The sequence below is a fragment of the Bombina bombina genome, chromosome 5, assembly GCF_027579735.1.
Source record: "Bombina bombina isolate aBomBom1 chromosome 5, aBomBom1.pri, whole genome shotgun sequence".
NCBI classification, from domain to species: Eukaryota; Metazoa; Chordata; class Amphibia; order Anura; family Bombinatoridae; genus Bombina; species Bombina bombina.
The window spans coordinates 561,833,933-561,852,875 of NC_069503.1; the positions used below are offsets into that span (position 1 = coordinate 561,833,933).

An 18,943-nucleotide genomic window follows, 5' to 3' on the forward strand; every position below is an offset into this window, starting at 1 on the left:
TGCCTGAGGTTTGACAAAAAAAATACTGTCTTAATTAAGGGTGGGGTTGTAGATTTCCCATGTCTGGAAAGAAAGAAATTTATCAGGTAAGCATAAATTTTGTTTTCTTTCCTAAGACATGGAGAGTCCACAACGTCATTCCAATTATTAGTGGGAACCAATACCCAAGCTAGAGGACACGGAATGAACAGGGAGGGAGAACAAGACCTGAACAGAAGGCACCACCACTTGAAGAACCTTTCTCCCAAAAGAAGCCTCAGCCGAGACAAAAGTATCAAATTTGTAAAATTTAGAAAAAGTATGCAGAGAGGACCATGTAGCAGCCTTGCAAATCTGTTCCACAGGAGCTTCATTTTTGAAAGCTCAGGAAGAGTAAACAGTCCTAGTAGAATGAGCCGTAATTCTCTCAGGAGGCTGCTGTCAAGCAGTCTAATAAGCAAAACGAATCATACTTCCCAACCAGAGGGAAAAGAAGTAGAAGAGGCCTTTTGACACTTCCGCTTTCCAGCAAAACAAAAGAAAAGGGCAGAAGATTGACGAAAAATTTTAGTAGCCTGTAGGTAGCTTTGATTTCCTCTTGCGCTTGCTTACCCGCAATGGGAAAAACCGATAAAGCTGAAGACACTGCAGACAATATCTGTGCGGTTCCTCTCCAGGAGGCTGAGAGGAACCGCAGGGCACTGTATGTGATGCCATTGAGGCTTGGGACGTTTGAGGAGAAAGCTGTGGCATATACTGAACAGCAATATCCTGAGAGACAATAGGCTCAGAAGGCAGTAATTTATCTTTAAACTTTAGGGTCCTAGCTAAATATGAGGAACAAAATTACATATGCAAAAAAATTTGGACCTCTAAGCACAATAAACATTTGTCAAGAGAAACAGACTCCTGTTCAGTGTCCATAGCTGAATAAATCTCCAAAAATTATTTTTTTTGCCTCAGAGCGCAAAAAAGCTAAGTATAAAATAATAAAAAACGGGGGCGTGTCCAAGCAGCGGCTTTGTGAAGCTCCGGGAGAAAAGTACATAATCCGCCAGTTATTACTACAATTCTACAGCCATTTCTTATCAGTACAAGTGGTGTTGTACTTTCTTAGACCAGCAAGCAATCTTAATACTCATTGGCTGTATTGATGACCCTTGAGACGAAAACGGACAGTTGAGGCCTGGAGCGGCGGCTACCACACAGGCAGCGTTCCCCCCTCAGGAAACCCCTGAGGTAACTTGCCAGATTTGGACAATCTAAACATTGTAATAAGCTATATCCAGAAAGCTATAGACCAGTTAGTCTGACATCAATAGTGGGGAAGATATTTGAAGGGATTATAAGGGATTATATTGATGAGCATATTCGTGTAAACAAGATTATGAGTTCTAATCAGCATGGCTTTAGGAGAAATAGATCATGTCAAACTAATCTAATTAGATTCTACGAGGAAGTAAGTCAAAATATAGATAAAGGGGAATTAGTGGATGTGATATACTTAGATTTTGCAAAGGCATTTGATACAGTGCCACATGAGAGATTAATGCACAAAATTAAGGGACTGGGAATAGCGGAAAATGTTAGCTCATGAATAAATAACTGGATAAAAGATAGGGAGCAACGAGTAGTAGTAAATGGATCATACTCAGATTGGACAAAGGTAATCAGTGGCGTCCCCCAGGGATCAGTACTGGGCCCTGTTCTTTTTAATATTTTTATAAATGACTTGGAGCAAGGATTAAATAGCGACATCTCTATTTTTGCAGATGATACTAAGTTAAGTAAGGTCATAAGGTCAGAGCAGGACGAACTGTCTTTACAAAGGGATTTGCTAAAATTAGAACTATGGGCAAGTGAATGGAAAATGAGATTTAATACGGAAAAATGCAAGGTTCTACATTTTGGAAGTAAAAATAAGCAGGCTACGTATTTTTTAAATGGGACAAGACTTAGCCAAACACAGGAGGAAAGGGATTTGGGAGTAGTAATAGATAACAAGCTAAAGATGGGTGCACAATGCAGGACAGCGGCTTTCAAAGGCTAATAAGATACTAGCATGTATTAAAAGAGGTATTGATTCAAGGGAGGAAAGCATAAGTTTGGAGTGCAGTTCTGGGGACCAATTGCTAAAAAAGATATTGCAGAACTAGAAAAAGTTCAGAGAAGGGCCACAAAGCTAATAAGGGGATTGGAGAAATTAACCTATGAGGAGAGGCTAGCCAAACTGGGTCTGAGAGGTGACATGATTACTTTATATAAATATATTCAAGGCCCATATACAGAGATGGCAGAAGCTCTGTTTATTCCAAGAAAATTGTTTCTGACAAGAGGTCATAATTTAAGGTTGGAGGAAAGGAGATTTAATCTCCTGCAACGGAAACGTTTTTTCACTGTGAGAGCAATAAAATTGTGGAACTCATTACCAAAGGAGGTAGTGAATGCCAATACCATAGATACATTTAAAAATAGTCTGGATAAGTTTCTGTATACAAACAAAATTCATGGATATGATTGCTAGTATTAAATGGGTCACATTTTAATGGGGTTATTTAAGCTTAACTGGAGCTTTTTGTAAGTATTTTAGATTTGTATAGGTTGAACTCGATGGACTTCAGTCTTTTTTTCAACCTTATCTACTATGTTACTATGTTATGTTAATAGCCTTGGCCCTTAAATAGTAACCAACCATATTGGCCGGACAGAATATCCTCAGTGGCCCAGATTGTAACAAGAACAAACCATTAACAATGCAGATCAACGATTACTTTAATGCCCAAGATTCTTATCTGGCCAAACTAGAAGCCTCATTTCAAGTCATGACAGACAAACCACCATCAGACCGGGATCTACAACTACTAATAGAAAGAGCAACAAACATAGAGAACTTGACTATTGTTGCAACACTCCATAACTGAGGGGCCTGCATCAACTTTGGACACTGAAGAGGGTGGCCTAATGATTATATTAAGCAACAGCACATCTACCCAACCAGATAGCTGCACTCCAATATCATTTTGGCTGACAAACCCAAGGGACAGGCACAATGCAGTGGATAGCATGCCCCTCAGGTCAACTCTCTTACTGAAGAGTGAGATATTAAGAGGGAGACCCTCGCCGCCACATTTTCTTAGATGGCACCAGCTACCAAGGACCTGAGCTCAAGTTTCACAGATCATAGCAGCAGAGATCAGGGACTACCTCTCTTCACACCTTCGTTATATAACAGCATGGTAGGAAAACAGCTCAAACCAGGTCGGACCCAGGTTTCGGCTCCGCTGCTGCAGGGGCTGGGGGGGACCCCTGGGTGGCTGAGGACTTTGGGATAACAAGTTCCTTGCTTGCAATGACTGATCTGGGAGATAATTCAACCACGGAGCAATTCGTTGAGACCTTCGACTTGACACACAACATGAAGGGGACTCTGAGCGCTGCTTAAACGCTGAACAAAGACATTTTAAAAACCAAGTGGAAGAAATTAGACAGGGATACAAAAAAACTAAGTCAAGACTTAAGTACTGAAAATACCAATATGGATACTAACCCCCCTGGAGAAGAGTGGAAGGTTGTTAATTATAGTAAAATAAGGAGAACAGAAATTTCATATATCCCAGACGAAATAATTACAAAAACACAAATAGAGAGAATGGAGACTCTAATAGGGTATGGAGATCAGGCCAACAGAATAATAACAGAACAAGAAACTATTATAACTATAGAAATTATAATGGATATGATAGAAAAAATGACCACTATCCAGAGGCCAGAAATAGCTATTATCATAATGACCATTATAGAGAGAGGTCAGAATATTATAGATCAAATATACCAGTTTGGGATAATTGAAATCATTGGGAAATACCAATGAGAAACAGATACACTCCCCTAAATCATGAAGAAGTAAGACCTAGGCAAAAAGAAGATGAGGTTTCTTTTTTAGTGAACAGCCCTCTAAGAGAGGGCACTTCCAAAGATTTGATAGAAAGGAACCAAACAAATACATGGACAAACAGAAACAACAAAAAAAGACCTCTAGAGGAACAAGAGGGAGTGGGATCAACACACAAAGCAAAAAGAGGGAGGTAAATACAGATAAAAATGGAGTTTTTAACATTAGCAGTAGCACTTTAAAGGATGATGAAATAAAAATTTTAAGTTACGGTCTATCTTTTGCCCCCAGTGTGAGGTTAAATAAATTTAATACACACATACATATTAGGAAATTTGTTAGAAACCTAACACTTAAAAGATTTTATATGAAAAGTCCACTAGAAACAAGTTGTACTAATAGAATCACAACTAAACAAGATAGTTTTATCCACACTAATTTAAGAACCAAGTCAACTTTTAACCCCGTCTCATCTAAAGGGACTCATTTAGACACCTTTGAACAATTGGTCCTTAAAGACTTAAGGAAAAGTAAGTTCTCAAAATTCACAAAAACAAATATGACTAAGAAGGAGATATTAACTTTAGAAAACTTAAAAAAGAATAAAGACGTAACCATTAAGCCCACCGACAAGGGCGGCGGGATTGTAGTAATGGATACAAGTTATTATAAATTAGAGGCCAATAGACTGTTAGGTGAGACCAAAACATATAAAAAACTAGAACTAAATCCAACTAACAAATTTGCAGCATGTCTCAAGAAATTGATAGGAAAAGGCAAAAGATTCGGTATACTTAATGAGAAGGAGGTGGAATTCCTGGACCCTATCTTCCCGAGAGTCCCGGTGTTCTACTTCCTTCCAAAAATTCACAAAAATTTAGAGCGACCTCCAGGGAGACCAATTATCTCCCGATTGGCTCTCTGTCATCCAACCTTTCACATTATGTAGACATCTACCTACAGAAATTTGTTAAGAAATTAGATTCCTATTTAAAGGACTCGACTGAGGTTCTGAATATTTTAAGGGAAACAGTTTGGAAAGAAAATCTGATTTTAGTTACTGGGGATATAACATCACTCTATACGGTGATAGATCATGCAAAGGGAATAAAAGCTATCAGTAAATATTTAGACACTGACCCTGATATGATGAGTGAACAAAAGGAATTTCTACTCACAAGTATAGAGTTCATACTAAAAAACAATTATTTTATGCATGATAAGCAATTTTACTTACAAATCGAGGGTACGGCTATGGGCACGAGGTTTGCACCCAGTTTTGCCAATCTCTTTGTTGGAAATTGGGAGGAATCCTTTTTCCAGATGCATGACTGTGGTGCAGACCTCGTGCTCTACAGACGGTACATCGATGATGTCCTATTGCTATGGAGAGGGACAGAAGACAAATTACTTAGCCTCTTTAAAGACATGAATACTAATGATAGTGGCCTGAATTTCACTTTTAATTATAGTAGGGAAAAAGTTGTCTTTCTAGATTTAGAAATCATGGTCATTAATAATTCTATACAAACGAAAACGCATTTTAAAGAAGTGGACTCTAATAGCTTTGTTCACGCTAACACCTGTCATTTGCAACAGTGGAAAGATAATATCCCTGTTGGACAAAGTTTAAGGATAAGGAAAAACTGTTCTAGAATGTGTGACTTTGAGAATCAAATTGAGGTACTAATAGAAAAGTTTAAAGACAGGGGTTATAATGAAGATACTGTAAATAAAGCTGTACAAAGAGCTAAAGAAACAGAAAGAGATTCCTTACTCATCTATAAACAAAAAGATACTAAAGAGAATAAGGAAATAATTGATGTTCCGTTTAGTGCAGACCATGGTCTCATGAGAAAAATCCTCAATAAACATTGGGCAATACTTAGAGCAGATCCTATAATAGGAACTTTCCTCCCACCCAAACCTAAAATGATTTAAAAAAAAAACAAAGAACTTCAAGTCTATTCTGGCACCTAGTATACCAAACACAAAAAAACGTAGTTTCATACAAAAAGATCTACAGGGAGAAAAAATCTCAGGTTTTTTTCCGTGCTACTCCTGTAAGGCCTGCAAACATAGCGATAAAAGAAGTACACTAAAGGTCTCAAAATCAGGAGAAGAAATTAAAATTAAAGAATGCATCAGATGCACTACTAAGGGAGTTATATATGCCCTTAAATGTACATGTAATTTGGTTTACTTTGGGGAGACAAAAAGAATGGTCAAAGATAGAATAAGGGAGCACCTCTTATGTATCAAAAAAGGAATTGATGATACTAATTTGTATAAACACTTTAAATTAAAACATAAAGGTAGAACATCAGATCTCAAATATTGGGGAATATTACATGTTAAACAAAACTGGAGAGGTGGAAATATAGAAAAATTCCTTAAATTGAAAGAAGCTGAGTTCATTTACAAATATGAGACATTATTCCCTACTGGACTGAACTCAGAGCTTGATATTTCACCATTTTTATTGGACTAACCCCATTTTAGATTTGTATTAGTTTTTATTATAAATGCCCAACTATCCTCCCACTTTTGTATTAAACTAATGTATTTCTATGTATGAACTAATGTCCTGAGTAACACCTATATGATTTTAAACTTATGAATTTATATTTATATATTTCATATATATTACTAAAATTATTTTATTTAAATGTATGAATTAATGTTCTGAGTAATAAATATATGATTTTACATCTACGGACTCTATATTTATATCCTTTATTTAATTTATTATAGTATAGGAATATCCTACTTTAATATATCCTTTTAGACCTCTAGGGATTTTCTTTTAATTATTTTTATAGTATAAGTTTCAATTAATACACTTCTAAGTTTTAAATTTTTACATTCTAAATTCGTATATTTGCAATATGTATTCGCACATAAACTATAAGTATGGTTGCCAAAATAGAGGTTTGCCAATACCACCTTATGGAATTGTTTCAACCACCTTAACTAATTTCACTGAACCAATGAAAAATTAGAAACACCTTTAAAAAGGTGCAACTGTCGGCAACACTTTCATCTTGAAAAAGCCCTGTATAGGGAGAAACACGTTTATGTTAGTTGCTTATGAACTCTGTTGCTATATTTGCATTTTGAATTGAAATTCTACCTAAGAATCCTTTTTATTTCGTCAAAATTGCCTGGGTTAATAACTGGTTACAACAATCCGTGGAATAGCACCAGCACTTTCCATACAGGCACCAGCACTTTCGAAATAGAAGAATCTACATCTCCTGCACATTTGGATGATTATGTGCACTAGACCGGCTTTATTCTAAAATACGGTGAGACTGTAGTTCCTATACACCCCTGGACTATTTGTCCCCTTACAATGGATGGTTTAAATTAGTATCCTGCGTGCTTTTTGGCACTTAAGAGCGGATACTTCATTCAAAAGATCACGGCAGTGAGAAATCCGATACTGCCCTCCTAAGGACCAATCAGATTGCGCTCTGTGGACAGTGCCTACAAATAGTGACGTCACTCCGCTACGGCGGTAATTTTTCTATCTACGGGACTGACCGCTGAACTGTTTGGGGGTAAGTCAGGAAATTCCCCCTCCAACTGACTTTTGAACTGGTTACGGGTAAGATAAGATTTCCCGTTTACAATAAGAACTGTTAATTTGTTATCCGGAACTCTCTCCTTTGAACCATCGTTTTTATCGATATGTGGTGGCAACCTTAATTTTAATTTTAAATTTATACGGAGACGTCCGTTTTTATAAATATTTGGATTTGTTTGCATTTGTTTACATCTGATTAAATTTTAGGCAGAGCCTTACTTTTCACTTTTTGTGCATTATTACCATCACTACTACACTTATTTTAGTGTTTTGATACATTTTATTTATTATAGACAATTTGTGTTCTCAATCCTCTTCGCACTATTTAGTATTTAAAATTGTATTTATAGATTAAGAATTTATAGTTTATAATTTAATAACAAACGAAGATACTGTTTTCCCTCACTTGTTTTTAGCTATTGCGCTCTTGTTACACTACACACTATCTGTAAATTACAGCTCTGTAAATTACAGCTCCGGTCCTTATAGACATTTAGTCAGAGGACCATTTTTTCACTTTATATCCTTATATGTATAGTAATCTATATAGGCATATGTCAATATAGACATATACCTGTCTGGATCTATTTCCACACTTGTGCACTTTATAATAAGTTTTCAGATTAATTAGGACTATATATGTACCATTTAGGTATTATTAAGTTAGATAAACCTGTTCTGAAAGCATTTTTCACTATTTGAATTTCTGTTGATTGTAGATGCACTTTATTAATATATTCTTTGCAATTAATTTTTTGCACTTACACTTGGCACTTTATTAATATTATTAGGCAATCGCTTTTAGCTTTTTAGCGCTCCTGATTAATTAAACTATATATGCTGCTTAAACGCTCCCTGTCGCTATAAATGCTGAATTTGTAGGCTTAAAGTTGGGAGCTGTTCAGCATATTCTAATCAACACCTACGATGGAAATGGGAACATTTGCTCAGCGGACACACTTAGATGATGGATAGCATAATTATAAAGCTCTATGTACCAGATCCTTTATTCAAAAGTTCAGGTTGCAATATTATGAAGTTAATTGATGCTTAGTTATGTTTTTTTCTATTTTACCCTGGGTTCTAGGTCATGTTAAAAAATGTTTGGATCACATTTGTTATATATTTTTAGGCATAGACACACATGGCAGAAATAGCTAAATGCATAATGCAAATCCAGGCTAACAGTAGACATCGCTTATAAGACCTCAGTCACACCTCTATTACCAAAATACTACATACTCCAATGGCGCACATATTTCAAGCATATCTTATTGCCTCCCTCGTGGCTGGCGGTCGCAGCGGCGAGTGAGAGGAAACACATACCTTAAAATAATCAAAATGCCACACTAACTATATGATACAAAGCTTTCTGCTGGCAGATAGACCACATTTCAGATGAAAACTTAACAAAATTCATAAATAAAAACCCACTGAAACATCATTTTCTATAGATACCATTGAACAAATATGTTCATTTCTACTACTCACAACGCATAAACTGCTAACTGTTAGTCATGTATGCACTTTAAAATTATCATTTAATTAAACAGTATTTTTGTATGATTCAGAAAATTGTCACAAGCATGAGATTTAAGTTGGTGTTTAACTTGCATGTTTTATTTGAATGTTTTTATTGCTGGAAATAATTGTGTTAAAACATTTCTGGTCATTTGCATCTCTACATTATTATAATTTAAGCTATTTTTTTTAATGTATCCTGAACTATAGAGATGTTATTTTTCTTTTTCCTTTATTGAATATATTTGTGTTCTTTAAACAATCCCTAGCTTCTATATGTTATAAAACTTTAGGTCCAAGAGCAACCTATAATGTCTGAGGGATCAAAAATGAGGACTGGACTTTCTATATATACACCATAAAATCAGATATGCTGTAAATATCTGACATGCTTGCTCAATATTTTGTAAAAGCATATAATGTATTGTTCTCAATAAAAAAATTTTTTTTTTATATCAAAAACAAAATATGCGCCTCTACACCTCAGTCAACCTGAGGTGCCCTACCTGAACCTTCACAAGTTATCACAAAAATTCTCTTGTAGAAACGGCAAACGAGTCGTCACAGAAGAAAACTTGCATCAGCACAATGCCGCTCCGCTCAGTATTTCAAGCAGAGACCCGACAGTCACATGACCGGCACAAAACGAACTGTGCAACAGCCTAAAGGCGTGCGTCTCTTAGAAAACTCAGAGCGAAACATAAAACCGGAAATGCGAAAGTTGTCTCAAATATCCAGGTCTCCCAATAAGTTATAATTTCAACACCTGCGAAAGCCACTAAATAAAAACATCTTTGCGACCCAGAGGTACCATCCCTTAAACATTAAGGGAAGTCATTAACCCCTTAGTCTCCTCACATACAATAAGTGCCTGTGCACTGCCCCAAAGTAATCCTACATAAAGGATTAATCATGTCCCAAAAAACATATTGCAGAAAAATCTTTCCAAGTGCAAGTCTCCAAAACCTAGAAGACAAAAGCACTTACCAGCAAATCCAGCTTTCCGGCAGGAAGACAGCTCACAATGCGTGACAGGACGCATACTCCTATCAGAGACCTGTAGAAAAAACATAATTTATGTAAGAACTTACCTAATAAATTTGATTATTTCATATTGGCAAGAGTCCATGAGCTAGTGACATATGGGATATACAATCCAACCAGGAGGGGCAAAGTTTCCCAAACCTCAAAACGCCTATAAAAACACCCCTCACCATACCCACAATTCAGTTTAACGAATAGCCAAGAAGTGGGGTGATAAAGAAAGGAGTAAAAAGCATCAACAAAGAAATTTGGAAATAATTGTGCTTTATACAAAAAATCATAACCACCACAAAAAGGGTGGGCCTCATGGACTCTTGTCAATATGAAAGAAATTAATTTATCAGGTAAGTTCTTAAATAAATTATGTTTTCTTTCATGTAATTGGCAAGAGTCCATGAGCTAGTGACGTATGGGATAGCAATACCCAAGATGTGGAACTCCACGCAAGAGTCACTAGAGAGGGAGGGATAAAATAAAAACAGTAATTTTTCGCTGAAAAATTAATCCACAACCCAAGATATAAGTTGATTCTCATATATGAAAATAAAAACTTAAAACATAAGCAGAAGAATCAAACTGAAACAGCTGCCTGAAGAACTTTTCTACCTAAAACTGCTTCAGAAGAAGCAAATACATCAAAACGGTAGAATTTAGAATATGTATGCAAAGAAGACCAAGTTGCTGCTTTGCAAATCTGATCAACTGAAGCTTCATTCTTAAAAACTCACGAAGTGGAGACTGATCTAGTAGAATGAGCTGTAATTCTCTGAGGCGGGGCTTGACCCGAATCCAAATAAGCTTGATGAAGCAAAAGCTTAACCATGAAGCCAAGGAAACAGCAGAAGCCTTCTGACCTTTCCTAGAACCAAAAAATATAACAAATAGACTAGAAGTCTTCCTGAAATCTTTAGTAGCTTCAACATAATATTTCAAAGCTCTTACCACATCCAAAGAATGTAAGGATCTCTCCAAAGAATTCTTAGCATTAGGACACAAGGAAGGGACAACAATTTCTCTATTAATGTTTAATGTTGTTAGAATTCACAACCATAGGTAAGAATTTAAATGAAGTCCGCAAAACCGCCTTATCCTGATGAAAAATCAGAAAAGGAGATTCACAAGAGAGAGCGGATAATTCAGAAACTCTTCTAGCAGAAGAGATGGCCAAAAGAAACAACACTTTCCAAGAAAGTAGTTAATGACCAAAGAATGCATAGGCTCAAATGGAGGAGCCTGTAAAGCCTTCAAAACTAAATTAAGACTCCAAGGAGGAGAGATTGATTTAATGACAGGCTTGATATGAACCAAAGCCTGCACAAAACAATGAATATCAGGAAGTCTAGCAATCTTTCTGTGAAATAAAACAGAAAGAGCAGAGATTTGTCCTTCAAGGAACTTGCAGACAAACCTTTATCCAAGCCATCCTGAAGAAACTGTAAAATTCTAGTAATTCTAAAAGAATGCCAAGAGAATTTATCAGAACACCATCAAAAGTAAGTCTTCCAAACTCAATAATAAATCTTTCTAGAAACAGATTTACGAGCCTGCAACTTAGTATTAATCACTGAGTCAGAGAAACCTCTATGACCAAGCATTCAATTTCCATACTTTCAAATTTAATGATTTGACATCCTGATGGAAAAAACAGACCTTGCGATAGAAGGTCTGGCCTTTATGGAAGTGGCCAAGGTTGGCAACTGGACATCAGTAGAAGATCTGCATACCAAAACCTGTGAGGCCATGCTGGAGCTACCAGCAGCACAAACGATTGCTCCATGATGATTTTGGAGATCACTCTTGGAAGAAGAACTAGAGGCGGGAAAATATAAGCAGAATGATAACACCAAGGAAGTGTCAATGCATCCACTGCTTCCGCCTGAGGATCCCTGGACCTGGACAGGTACCTGGGAAGTTTTTTGTTTAGATGAGATGCCATCAGATCTATTTTTGGAAGCCCCCACATCTGAACAATTTGAGAAAACACATCTGGGTGGAGGGACCATTCTCCTGGATGTAAAGTCTGACGACTGAGGTAATCCGCTTCCCAATTGTCTATACCTGGGATATGAACTGCAGAAATTAGACAGGAGCTGGATTCCGCCTAAACAAGTATCCGAGATACTTCTTTCATAGCTTGAGGACTGTGAGTCCCACCCTGATGATTGACATATGCCACAGTTGTGATATTGTCTGTCTGAAAACAAATGAACGGTTCTCTCTTCAACAGAGGCCAAAACTGAAGAGCCCTGAGAATCGCAAAGAGTTTCCAAAATATTGATTGGTAATCTCGCCTCTTGAGATTTCCAAACCCCTTGTGCTGTCAGAGATCCCCAAACAGCTCCCCAACCTGAAAAGACTTGCATCTGTTGTGATCACAGTCCAGGTTGGACGAACCAAAGAGGCCCCTAGAACTATACAATGGTGATCTAACCACCAAGTCAGAGATAGTCAAACACTGGGATTTAAGGATATTAATTGTGATATCCTTGTATAATCCCTGCACCATTGATTCAGCATACAATGCTGGAGAGGTCTCATATAAAGACGAGCAAAGAGAATCACGTCCGATGCTGCAGTCATGAGACCTAAAACTTCCATGCACATAGCTACTGAAGTGAATAATAGAGACTGAAGGTTCCGACAAGTTGAAACCAATTTAAATTGTCTCTTGTCTGTTAGAGACAGAGTCATGGACACTGAATCTATCTGGAAACCTAAAAAGGTGACCCTTGTCTGAGGAATCAAGGAACTTTTTGGTAAATTGATCCTCCAACCATGTCTTTGAAAAAACAACAGTAGTTGAATCGTGTGAGATTCTGCACCAGAACGTAAAGACTGAGCAAGTACCAAGATATTGTCAAATAAGGAAACACTGCAACACCCCGCTCTCTGATAACAGAGAGTAGGACACCAAGAACCTTTGAAAAGATTCCTAGAGCTGTCGCTAAGTCAAAAAGCAAGAGCAACAAATTGGAAATGCTTGTCTAAAAAAAGAGAATCTCAGAAATTGAAAGCAATCTAGATGAATCGGAATATGAAGATATGCATCCTGTAAGTCTATTGTTGGCATATAATGCCCTTGCTGAACAAAAAGCAGAATAGACCTTATAGTCACCATTTTGAAAGTTGGTACTCTTACATATCGATTAAAAATGTTTAGATCCAAAACTGGTCTGAATGAAATTACTTTCTTTGGGACAATGAATAGATTTGAATAGAACCCCAGACCCTGTTCCTGAAACAGAACTGGTATAATTACCCCAGATAACTCCAGGTCTGAAACACACTTCAGGAAAGCCTGAGCCTTTACCGAGTTTGCTGGAATGCATGAGAGAACAAAATCTTCTCACAGGCGGTCTTACTCAGAATCCTATTCTGTACCCCTGAGAGACAATATTCTGAATCCAATGATTTTGGACCGAATTGATCCAAACATTTTAGAAAAATCTTAATCTGCCCCCTACCAGCTGAGCTGGAATAAGAGCCACACCTTCATGTGGATTTAGGGGCTGACTTTGATCTCTTAAATGGCTTGGATTTATTCCAATTTAAAGAAAGCTTCCAATTGAAAAAAACAGATTCCTTGGGGAAGAATTAGGTTTCTGTTCCTTATTTAAGAACAAAAATGGATAGAAGCTTTAAATTTACCCTTAGATCTTATCTTGAAGCAAAAGAACTCCCTTCCCCCCAGTGACAATTGAAAATATTGAATCAAACTGAAACAAGTAATTTATTACCTTGGAAGGAAAGAAATAGCAATCTGGACTTAGAAGTCATATCAGCATTCCAAGATTTAAGCCACAAAGGTCTTTTAGCTACAATAGCTAAAGACAGACATTTAACATCAATTTTGATGATAACAAAAAAGGCATTACAAATGAAATTATTAGCATGTTGAATCAAGTTAACAATGATAGACAAATCATGATTCAATACTTGTTGCGCTAAAGTTTCCAACCAAAAAGTTGAAGCAGCTGCAACATCAGCCAAAGAAATTGCAGGCCTAAGAAGAAGACCTGAAAATAAATAAGCTTTCCTTAGATAAGATTCAAGTTTGCTATCTAAAGGATCTTAACAAGAAATACTATCTTCCGTAGGAATAGTAGTACGTTTAGCAAGAGTAGAGATAGCCCCATTAATTTTGGGGATCTTTTCCCAAAACTCCAATCTAATTGCTGGCAAAGTATACAATTTTTTAAACCTTAAAGAAGGAATAAAAGAAGTACCAGGCCTATTCAATTTCTTAGAAATCATATCAGAAATAGCAGCAGGAACTGAAAAAAACCTCTGAAATAACCACAGGAGGTTTATAAACAGAATTTAAACGTTTATTAGCGTTAACATCAAGAGGACTAGTCTCCTCAATATCCAATATAATCAACACTTCTTCAACAAAGAACAAATGTACTCCATTTTAAATAAATAAGTAGATTTGTTAGTGTCAATATCTGAGGAAGGATCTTCTGAATCAGATAGATCCTCATCAGAAGAAGATAATTCAGTATGTTGTCGGTCATTTGAAATTTCATCAACTTTATGAGAAGTTTAAAAAAATACCTTTACATTTATTAGAAGGCGGGATGATGGCAGACAAAGCCTTCTGAATAGAATCAGCAAAAAAAGTCTTATAAATTCACAGGTATATCTTGTACATTAGATTTTAAAAGAACAGCAACAGGCAATGTATTATTACTGATGGACACATTCTCTGCATGTAAAAGTTTATCATGACAATTTATTACAAACCACAGCTGGAGATATAATCTCCATAAGATTACAACAAATGTACTTAGCTTTGGTAGAACTGTTATCAGCCAGCAGGATTCCAACAGTGTTTTCTGAGACAGGAACAGATTGAGACATCTTGCAAAATGTAAGAGAAAAAACAACATATAAAGCCAAAGTATCAATTTCCTTATATGGCAGTTTCAGGAATGGGACAAAAATGCAACAGCATAGTCCTCTGATAGAGAAAAAAGGCAAGAGGCACATAGGAATGGGGTTTAAATTATGAAAATATTTGGCGCCAAGAATGACGCACAAACAAACAGAGAATTTTTTTTGGCGCAAACAACATCCGGAAATGACACACTCGCGTCATTGAAGATGCAACCTTGTGAAAGGACTCGGCGCCGACAAAGACGCTGGAAATGACGAATTTGCGTCATTGAACGTAACTTCACGCCAAAAAAAATCTCATGCCAAAAATGATGCAATATAGTTTGGCATTTTGCGCCCTCGCAAGCCTAATTCTGTCCGCAAATTTAAAATGACAGTCAATTGCAAAAATACTATACCCCAGGTAAGAAATACATTTTCCTAAAAAAATGCATTTCCCAGATATGAAACTGACAGTCTGCAAAAGGAAATATACTGAAACCTGAATCATGGCAAATATAAGTACAATACATATATTTAGAACTCTATATAAATACATAAAGTGCCAAACCATAGCTGAGAGTGTCTTAAGTAATGAAAACATACTTACCTGAAGAAACCCATCCACATATAGCAGATAGTCAAACCAGTACTGAAAAAGTTATCAGTAGAGGTAATGGAATATGAGAGTATATCGTCGATCTGAAAAGGGAGGTAGGAGATGAATCTCTACGACCGATAACAGAGAACCTATGAAATAGATCCCCATGAGGAAAACGATTGCATTCAATAGGTGATAGTCCCTTCACATCCCTCTGACAGTCACTGTACTCTGAGAGGAATCAGGCTTCAAAATGCAGAGACGCGCATATCAACATAGAAATCTTAGCACAAACTTACTTCACCACCTCCATAGCAGGCAAAGTTTGTAAAACTGAATTGTGGGTGTGGTGAGGGGTGTATTTATAGGCATTTTGAGGTTTGGGAAACTTTGCCCCTCCTGGTAGGATTTTATATCCCATACGTCACTAGCTCATGGACTCTTGCCAATTACATGAAAGAAAGAAAGAACAGAGTAACCAACTCTGGCTTTCTATAACTAGGGTAGCAATTATGTTAGAAAACAAAGCAAGGACAACCTCACCACTTTCTAACTGCTTAAAAGCCACCACTACTCTTACTAAAGAGATTGCTTGCAGGGAAAAGTACACATAAAAGGAATAAATATCTTCAGACACCATCTTCATGTCCTCCATTGACAGAGGCAAAGAGAATGACTGGGGTGTTATGGGTAAGGGAAGTGACACTTAACAGCTCTGCTGGGGTGTTCTTTGTCTCCTCCTGTTGGCCAGGAGAGAATATCCCACTAGTAATTGGAATGACGTTGTGGACTCTCCATGTCTTGGGAAAGAAATTAAGACAGTCTTTTATGTCTGTGTGAATTATATTTATTTTTGTATTTTGTAATAATTAAATGTAATTATAATCAAAACAAAGACAGTATGACTAACCATATCTGCTTTTATATTGGCAATTTGCAGTTCTCTTTCTTTCACTTCTAATTCTTTGCTTAAAGTGGCTACTGATTCAGAGGCTTCCTTCAGCTTCTCTAAACCTGTATTCATCCTAAAAAAAAATCAAGGAAGTATAAAATTGCTGTTAGAGGAATATTTTAAAAATGCAAACAGGTGCATACAGAAATTATTGCTTAAAAATAAAATGAAGTCTTGCTTTAGTTACCGATTTTCCAGTGTCTGCACTTCAGCATGTTTTTCTTTGTATATTGTTTTATATCCCTGGATAAATGATAGGTATGATTTAGGAGTCACATGAGTAGATCGACGGTATCTTAGGAAATAGTCCACACACTTTTCTGCCACTCCATCCTGGAATGAACCCATACACTCAACCATTTCCTTCTTGATTTCAATGGTGCAGTCAACATCAAAAGAAGATAGGAAATGTTCAGACACTAAATACAAACATAAATTATATTAATGTAACATTCTAAATCAAACTATTTTATTTGTTCAGTGCTCTATTATCTTTATTTCATGCATGCTTACTATATATTTTTACACTATTTTTTCTAGAATGCATATAGTATCCCAGACTTTTCGTGAATTGAAAACATGGAGAAAAAAAAATAAAAAAAACATAAAAGCACTTTAAACTTGAACATGAACATTATGGGATTGTACAAATGTCATACTGCTTAAAGGACCACTCAATGCAGTAGAATTGCATAATTAACAAGTGCATAATAAAAAGACAACAATTTAACACCTACTCTGATTTTCAAATAAGCAGATATTTTTTTCTGAGAAATGTATTTTTTCCTCCCACTTGTACCATGTGACAGACATCAGCCACTCTCAGACTAGTATATGTACACCTTGTGAGTTTGTGCCCATGCTCAGTATGATCTTCTTCCCCAGAAAGTGTGTATATAAAAAGACTGAACAAAATTTGATAATGGAGTAAATTGGAAAGTGTCTTAAAAATACATATTCTATCTGAATAATAAAAGTTTATTTTGAGTTGAGTGTCCCTTTAATTAAAGGGACACAAACAAACTCTATGAAGCATTAAATAAATATTTTAACATTTTAAACAACTTTCCAATTTACTTCTATTATCAAATGTACTGTTGGTATCCTTTGTTCAAAAATAGGTAAGAAGGCATACAAACATTCACATCACTAGGGCAATATATGGCAGCAGTTTTATTACTGTGTTATACAGTATATTTGCAAGAACAGTGGTAGCAGTGTTTCCCAAGTGTCATGTACTGCTCCAAAAATGTGGACTCTACCTATCTAGATATCTCTTCAACAAAGAATACCATGAGGACAAAGTAAATTTGATAATATGTATAATTTTAAAACATTTCTGAAAATGTATACCCTTTATGAATCACAAAAGAAACATTTTGGGTTTCATGTCCCTTTAATTACTGACGAATGAATTAAAGTCTCCACAAATTGAGGAGAAATCCAGGTTTATTAAAATTGAACATTTTCTACAAGGATTCAGATAAAGCATACAATTTTAAACAGCTTTCCTATTTACTTATATTATCTAAATTGCTTCATTCTCTTATATACTTTGTTGAAGAAACAGCAATGCACATGCACATGGTTGAGCCAATAACATGAGGTATATTTGTGAAGCCACCAATCAGCAGCTTCTGAGCCTTCCTTTGTATGATTTTCAACAAAGGATACCAAGAGAATGAAACAAACTAGATAATAGAAGTAAATTTGAAAATTGTTTAAAACTGTACACTCTATCTCCCCTCTCTTTCCCCCTCTCTTTTGTGCTCTCTCTCTCCCCTCTCTTTTGCGCTCACTCTCTCCCCCTCTCTTTTGCTCTCAATATCTCCCCCTCTCTTTTTCCACCTCTCTCCCCCCTCTCTTTTGTTGTCTCTCTCTCTTTTGCTCTCTCTCTCTATCCCCCCTCTTTTGAGCTCTCTCTCTCGCGTCCGTACGGACCGCACAGCTCCGCCCACGTCACACCCAGCCCTGCCGTCACACCCGACCCCACCCGTGTCAGGCACGGACCCGCCCCATCCCACCCGCATCACGCCCTGCCCCCCCTGTCTCGCCCATGGTCCCGCCCCCTGTCACGCTCGGTCATCCCCAGATGCCAGGTCAGTCTGTTGAAGGCCAGGTGTGTTTGTCCTCGCGCAGTCTCTACTGCGCATGACAGCTTCAGACAAACACACTTGGCCTTTTATATTATAGGATATATTAACATAAATGCTTCTATGTACGGTGCACCAGCATTTTAAAAACAGCACTTGCTCAGAAAGCCTAAGGTGCTTGTGCCATCTGATAATGAATCAGTTTATTAATAGCTGACATGATAAAGCCCCACTGGTGCTCTGAGCAGCTGCAGTATTTAAAATGCTGGTGCACTGAGTGCACTGAGAATATCTAGCTATGCTTCACATGCATGTGCAGAGAAAACCGTTGACATTAAAACCGTGATATATTTTACTAGAAGCATATTTGCTAATACATGTATATTATAAATAT

At 36.7% G+C, this 18,943-nt stretch overlaps 1 protein-coding gene across 1 annotated transcript in view; it reads right to left on the bottom strand.

Annotated features, from left to right (window-relative positions):
* DNAH5 (dynein axonemal heavy chain 5) overlaps nucleotides 1-18,943 on the bottom strand; it is a 1,563,391-nt gene that overhangs the window by 217,469 nt on the left and 1,326,979 nt on the right. Inside the window, 2 exon segments of the mRNA XM_053715797.1 lie at nucleotides 16,415-16,529; nucleotides 16,644-16,875. Coding sequence (XP_053571772.1) covers nucleotides 16,415-16,529; nucleotides 16,644-16,875 — 347 coding nt within the window.